At 36.4% G+C, this 8,158-nt stretch overlaps 1 protein-coding gene and 1 pseudogene across 1 annotated transcript; one reads left to right on the plus strand and one right to left on the minus strand.

Moving 5' to 3' along the window:
- Positions 1-564: 564 nt before the first annotated feature.
- LOC110442912 lies at positions 565-4,662 on the plus strand. The gene is made up of 2 exons (XM_021486799.1): positions 565-884; positions 2,394-4,662. The coding sequence occupies exons 1-2, from the start codon at positions 762-764 to the stop codon at positions 2,838-2,840; spliced, it is 570 nt and encodes a 189-aa protein (XP_021342474.1). The 5' UTR covers positions 565-761; the 3' UTR covers positions 2,841-4,662.
- Positions 4,663-5,995: 1,333 nt separating this feature from the next.
- Positions 5,996-8,059, minus strand: LOC110442893 (annotated as a pseudogene).
- Between the last annotated feature and the right edge of the window lie 99 nt (positions 8,060-8,158).

The raw sequence follows: 8,158 nt of genomic DNA on the forward strand, positions 1-8,158 counted from the left end.
CGAACTTGGTAGAGCGAAGAGGTTGTTTAAATGTCTTCAAAGACATTTGACCCTTGTGACCTTGAATAAGGATAAAGGTCATTCATCTCAACGAACATGGTAACCCTTCATCCGAGCATTCTTATGTACTACTGGAGTACTGAAAATTCAACATATGGAAGACAACGATGAAATGCGACAACTAAAACGTATTACATAAAAAAAAACAATTGTATATTAAGCGCTTCATTTGATTTTCCTTATACGAAATGTATATTACTGAATACTTGATATAATGTGTGTGACGGTGTGTTCGGGTGGGAAAGTAGGTATATAGTTATAAAAATATCAAGGAAATCCCAAATGATATTTCACAGGACGTCAAGCAATCACGGTCTTTTTCGTTAGCATATGTGAATATATAAGGTGTTGAATCAGGCGCACCCGGACACTAATGTTTCAATACACAGCTGAGGAATCCAGGACGTATCGCTCAAAACAACGAAATGTCGAATAGCTTCTTTATTCATTCTATCTATAAATACAGGAAATAATAAAAAATAAAATGGTATTCCCAATCTATATCTAGCACTTTTAGGGATGGTGATATAGTTTAAATATCCTTGCGTCACAATACTGACCTTACATAAATAGACCGGTTTTTACTGGCCGTTTACCCCGGTTCCTATGGACATAGGTCTGTGTATATATAAAGTCGCTCTCATCTTATATCAAGCAATAGAACGTACTATATAGAATAATCTGTTTACTCTTACCAAAAAATGGATACGGCGAAAATCATCGCCTTTGGACTTGCATTGAGCTTTCTAGCTATTCTAGTTGTTGGTGGTGGTTACTTCATGATCTCTGCCATCGACGATAACAACACAACGACATCATCTACGGTAAATATTATATCAATTCACTCTAATCTTGTATGTACCAGCTGAGGTAATACTATAATTTTGGTATGAGTATGTCGTTTAATGTAACGTACACTCGATGTTGCTATATTCTGCATGATATACCTGATACCGACAAGCATATTTCAAAAACAATCTTATCTTATAATATCAATGATATTATTGAACTAAATGTTGCTTTCATAAGAAATCACATTAATACAAAATATGTAATAAATCTAGAGACGTATATATATTTGTTTTCCATGTGTGCATTTATAGATTACACGCAATATACACCGTCAATCGGACGCAAAGTTAAAAAGCATTTCCTGACATGAAGTTCCCAAACAAGCGAAATATTTCTATTTCACGTTATCACTGATCCGACCTATTCGGAATGAATAATATCATCTATTCGAAACAGAGGTATCGCAGAATCAGATTAAATAGTAAAACAGCGCGCCATTATTTTACACGGGTAAAGATGTTTGTTCTCTTCGTGTGCTTTAGTAAGATGCTACACCTCCAATAAATATGTATAAAACAAACGCCTTGTTATTGTATATTCGTGTCAAGTCACGGTTTGTCCTGTACAAGTCTAGTATATCTAAGTGAGAAACTTCACAAGTATGTTTGACGTCGCTACTTTTAGTGATTTTATAACTTCCTCAACCTGATCAGCGTATTTTAACATAAATCACGTGACACATCGTTTAGCGGTGATAGGTTTGAAAGCCAATCCCACAGACCACGGGGTTTTCTCACGTTAAAATATAGGTTACATGAAATTTCGTTTAGCTTGTATAGTTCGAACTCCACTACCACAAATAGAGTATCTTATGTTTAAATATAGATGTGTGTAATATCGTAATTTGTATTTGACATGTGAACATTTATAACAATACAATGTTAAACCATCATGAAAAATAAACTTGACAATAGTAAAAGTGATAAACAAGTGACAAATCATCCGTACAATCACCCAGCATTCAACAACCGAGAGTAGTCCCTACAACACGAGGAAAGCACGCACCTGTTAAACAATGTAGTATGTCGTCGCAGATGAAAAACATAATGCACCACATGGGTATTTTCTTATTAGTTCCCTCCAATTAGAAATCATCAGCGTTACCAAGATCAGAAGAATTATTCCGTTTGCAAGTCATTGTTAGTGATATCTTCCCTATTTATGGTGGGTTTGCCCCTTAAGTATATAACTCTACAACAAAGTTTCGAGAAAAGGTTTTATGACTTCATTATTATCTCCCCTGTTGCAATACCTCAGCCCCTAAATTTTCATTCAATTACTTAAAGCCGTTATTTAAACCAGACTAGGGGCCTGTCCGTTAATGCGGAACAACCGATACATCCGTCTTTAAATCTAAAAAAATAATCAATATTCGGCGTATTTTCCGTTAGAAATGTCATATGATTAACAGATTTGTAAAACAAAACAAAAATGTCGGATTTTATACATGAATCGTAAAGTCATGAATTTGAATCTTACAGGAATCGACTATAACCGGAATCCAACCCTCGACGGACGACTCCTACACTTATATTGAAACGCGAAACTTTACTAGTATAGCTTTGTACATCACTAGCGGCGAATATCCTGCCCTGGTGTTTAAAGAGGGTGGTTCGTACCACTTAGCCCTTCGTGTCGAGTATTACCAAGGACAATGTGGACGAAACAATAGCCTGCTACCACATGGAACGATTGTCCTGGACATCGAGAGAGCTGAGAACCACTCTAATGTTGGCAACTTCAAAGAGGAATTTTGGAGCAGAGAGAGAAGAAAGTGGAAGGTTCCTGCCGAAATAAAGATAAGGGTAAACGTTCGACCAAAAGAAACATATATTATTAAATCAAACTTTGAGAACTGTATCTTGCAGAACAAAATGATTCTCAATGTAACACGCGATGTGGCTCCAGCAACACGTTATATTACCTAGGGTTTCTTGGGGAGTAAAGCGGTGACACACTCTCCGTTGTGTGCTCATGTCACGTGATGTATTAACTACGACATTCAGTGGAGTGGAGCGGTGACAAACTTTCTGTTATGTCCTAATGTCACGTGAGGTATGAACTACGACATTCATTGGAGTGGAAAGGTGACAAACTTTCTGTAAGGTCATATTGTCACGTGAGGTATGAACTACGACATTCATTAGAGTGGAGCGGTGACAAACTATCTGTTATGTCCTAATGTCACGTGAGTTATGAACTACGACATTCATTGGAGTGGAGCGGTGACAGACCTTCTGTTAAGTCCTAATGTCACGTGAGGTATGAACTACGACATTCACTGGAGTGGAAAGGTGACAAACTCTCTGTTATGTCCTAATGTCACGTGAGGTATGAACTACGATATTCATTGGAGTGGAGCGGTGACAAACTTTCTGTTATGTCCTAATGTCACGTGATGTATCAACTACGACATTAATTGGAGTTGAAAGGTGACAAACTTTCTGTTAGGTCCTATTGTCACGTAAGGTTTGAACTACGACTTTCAGTTGAGTAGAGCAATGACCAGCGATTTTTAGTGTCCTTATGTCATTTTGTAGGTTATGTTATTATATTTGCATACGTGGGAAGTTAATGTGGAAGGCGCTGTTCCATGGCATATCAGCTCAAAAAAGCAAAACTGTAACGCTCCGCTTAACGGAATGTATTTAGTGTTCACCCTATTTGTGTAAAATAAATGTTTGAATGCTTAAATGTCGCTTAACTTGATCAGTTATAACATTCCATAAGAAACTGAAAATATTTGATGAGCTGTCATATTTGACTATTATCTGAATTTGGCAAGGATAAAAGGTGATTAAACAGTGAAATAATGGAAGATTTGATTGTAGTATCCTTCAATTAGGGACCGCACGTTGGAATAATGCAAGAACAACATTCCAAGGTTAAATAACCCAGGTTAACATAAAATAACCCACTATTAACAAAACATATATTACTAGCAGCTCCCAATTAAATACTTACCACAGTCTGTATGGTTTCTGTGCCCGTATTATCAACAAAAACATCTATTCCGTCGACACGGCCTGATCGAGCACTGTCATGGCTCTCGCTCGTGCGTACTCACTTACACTACGAAACCTCCGTTGCGCCATACAGGTAGTAACGACACGACACAAATATTACAGACACACACGAAACGTACAACAAGAATACACGCGATCGTGACATATAGAAGATGAATATCATTTTACAATTTTATAATGTAATCGCTATTCAGACATCCGGTCTAATTCATAAAAGCATTCTGTCAGAAGGCCTAGCTTGTTTAAATTCGTTCACTCACTCAAAGTTGAAAATACAAAAGAACTTAATAACAAAGGAGATTATTTAACACTAGCGTGTAAACGTAGAACAGATCTAGTAAGAGGTCATCACTAGAACAGGTCATGTGTAGATACATGTAGCAAATTATATTGAATACAAATTATATTATATTAATTCAGATACACTATTATGTTATTTTGTCCTGTTTGGGTGTAACTGGGTGAAAATGTTTTTCGCGTGTGTATGGATGTGCGTTTAAAAAAGATGATGATATGGTGGTGGTGGTGGTGATGTGTGTGTGTGTGTGTGTGTGTGTGAGTTATTCATTGTGTTATTATTATTTCACTGCACATCATTCTTATCCAATACTTTCTCCTTCTTAATACTGTAATATATCAAGATATTGTCGTTTAAATATTTGTTGTTGTACCACCGCAATTAATATAATCAGCATAACAATGGTTTTTATTGGGTTTTTTTCAAAGTTCGAGGGGATATAGGATTCCGCCCGTACAATTTCAATTTCAATTTAATTTATTACCAAATGCACATTACATATAGGCGTACAGAAATATACATCTTGATCAATACTTCACAAATATCTTGTACAATGGCGGAGAACATATGCAAAAGATTCAATTCCATACATAATAATTACAAATTCATGAAATAGTTATAAGTTGGAGAAGACTTAAAGCTTTTCCTAAGGTAACTTAGCGGACTCTTATGAAGCATAATTTAATTGTTTATGAAAAAATATAAATAAGCCTTAAGCTAATCAAACTTTGTCATCGCTCTAGCGACTTCATTCCTGCACAGAATTCCATAAAACTTCATGCAAGTGTTTAGTATGACAATACCTTGAACAAGTTTGCGTTTCGGGTTTCTACGTTGAAGGTCAAGGTCACTGTTACTATGTCTAGAACAAACTTTGTCATCGCTCTAGCGACCTCATTTCCTCTTAAGATATGTCACAATGTGTGAATTCGAGGGGATTTGTATCACTTGCAATGCCTTGTTTGTTTTTAGAATGGCCAAATATACTTAATAAAGGAATATTAAGTAGTAAGCACACGTGAACTAGATTAACTCTAGGATTGAAAGTCGTCTGTTTTAGAATTATTTTTCAACACTGATCCACTGTTCCCATGATCCCGTCATCCGGGTTCATCCCTTAAAGGGGCTGGTCGGGGAGAAAATTACAAAATAAATGAGTCTAAATGCGTTCTCTGGCCTTCCAAAAGTTATACCACGGCAATATGATGGTTAGAGTTCTGCTTGCAATGTCCAGTTTTGACCACTGAAATCTCGGGGAAGCCCCGTGTACATTACGCGCAGATCTATTTATATATGTCACGTGGTTGTTTCGAAAGTGAGGCAGTGAAGATTACAACAATAGCACGCCGCCATGTGCCATGTCGGACTCAACTAGCGGACAAGACAGCAGTACTATACGTAAATAATTGTTTTCAAAGGTCATGTATGATGCAAGTGTAGTATTCCTACCTATATGTTGTTGTTATATATAACGGTATTGATACCTCGTGCCTGTCATGACGTTTTCATGCATCTTTTTCTTTCGCCGCGATGTTTACATTTGGCCTTGTTGATGATGCGCGTGCGGTAAAATTACATAACTGATCTGGGTCAATTGAGAGTTTTAGACTTTCAGGTGACGATTTAGGATTTCTTTAATATAATTATAATTTTTACTCTTAGGGAGTGAATTTCAGCAAAATTTAAATCGGTATATTTCATAATAAGGTAATTTAAACATGTGTATGCCATTTTACCAAATATGACATTTTTTCCCCGACCAGCCCCCTTAAATGAACTTCTGTTTTATTTTTCTGTACGTTTTATTTTGGTTCGTTATTATGATACATAGCTGTTGTTGGGATGATAATATATAATACATGCATCTTCCTCTTGTCAGGAAATTTCTACATCTTTGAATTGTGATTTAGGGCGTTAAAGAGATTTTTTATATTTGAGTGAAACACATAAACATCTGGGAGTCATTGCTAAGGGTAAGTAGGAAGATCATATTTATGCTTTATATGTGTCAGTTATGAAGAAAATAAATTTCTTAAGAAAACTTAAATATATATTACAAAGAGAGACCCTATCAAAAACGACTATTCAATGTCCTAAAACAGGTCGGGAAATACAGCATAACGATGTAAATATAAAAAAAAATCCATTTTAATTCTCTGTTTTAGTTACACAGTAATTCTATAACTTGAAAGCTATTAACAAAACATGAAACATATAAACTGTGCATTGTAAACAATGCATTAACTTACACAAAAGCAATGCCCATAAATAACCACATGTATATCAATTCTGTAAATAGACGAGGCATATAAAAATTAAAATGAACAAATATAAATGTCTTGTTTTGTGTGTATTCTTTGAGATTCTTCAGTGGTCCCTTGGCACAAACATATATAACTGACGGTAAGCATATCATATCATTCAGTAATTGCACTATAACTGACCTATCAAAATCCATACATCATCGAGTCACACAGATTTTTTGTAAACTAGGCGTATTTGTATACATGTAATTGTTTAACGTTAACTACAATTTTAATGGTAATTGGTATACTATAGGCAAGCATAATTTTCTATTAATAATATTATAAAAAAAAACTGCTTTATATATAATGAATACTTGATTTTCAAAAATCCTCTGTCGGATTAAACTCAGGGTGCCCGGTCATATTTTTAAACTTAAAATATCTGGTGCCCCTGTCCAATGCCTTAAATTGAGCCAATTCCGATTTACTTAAATCAAAGTTAAATATGTCTAAATTTTCTGCCAATCTTTTTTCACTTTTTGATTTTGGAACAACACAGAATCCTTTTTGAATCAGCCATCCCAGAAGTATCTGAGCTTTAGTTTTGCCGTGGGCTCGTGCAATCGAGTCCAATGCCGGATCGTCCAACAGAACAGATTGATCGCTAAATCGATGGCGCTCTGGCCGTCCCGGTGCGCCTATTGGACTATAGGCAGTTAGAGTTATGCCCCTTGCTTCACAGAAATTGTACAGTGACCTCTGCTGCAAATATGCATGGCACTCGAGCTGAAGATTTGCCGGCATGATCGAACATCCGTCAAGTATATTTTGTATCTGTCCTATAGTAAAATTCGATAAACCAATAGATTTGACCGTCCCTTCCTTCACACATGTTTCTAGAGATCGCCATGTTTTCTGTAGATTAAAATGAATGAATTCTCCTTTCGAGTTTGTGTGCATTATGTCTGCTTTGCTTTCGTTTCTCAAGGTCCATGGATGATGGATCAGCACAAGGTCCAGGTATTTTGTTTTCAGTTTTGCCCTGGACTCCTCTACTCCCTCTAGGACGTCGCTAGGTGCGTGTAAAACATCGGGTACTTTGGTGGTCAGGAAAATATCTTCCCTCTTCACCGATCCCGACTCGATACGAGCCTTGATAATCTCGCCGATCTCGCTTTCGTTGTTGTAGGAATGAGCCGTGTCGATGTGTCGGTATCCCAGCCATATTGCTTTGTCCACAGCTTCACGTACTCCATCTCCTACAAGTTGATACGTACCGAGTCCAACGCTGGGAAGCAGATGTCCATTGTACAATTTTATGAATTTGTTACAGAAATTAACTCCCATTTCCGCAAACTAGTCGTTTATCATCAAACTTTTAAATCCATCATCATGGATACGATCCAAATGTTAATCTTGACACCGGTTCCTTTGACATCCTTATGTAAATTTCAGTAATCAATCATCCCTACAGGCCGCTACAGGCTACAGTGACTCGGTGCTAAATTGAAAGTTCATCGACTACATGTGCCTTGTGTATGAGCAATATGAAATTACATGTTCGTAAATAAAATGTTAAGCTTAGACTTACTTCGTTTTTTATTATAGCGGTAACTATACAACGTATATAAGAGATTATTGCAGTTGATATAAATAAAGAGAGACTCTATTGTTTC

Source organism: Mizuhopecten yessoensis, unplaced genomic scaffold (assembly GCF_002113885.1).
Source record: "Mizuhopecten yessoensis strain PY_sf001 unplaced genomic scaffold, ASM211388v2 scaffold1945, whole genome shotgun sequence".
Lineage (NCBI taxonomy): Eukaryota > Metazoa > Mollusca > Bivalvia > Pectinida > Pectinidae > Mizuhopecten > Mizuhopecten yessoensis.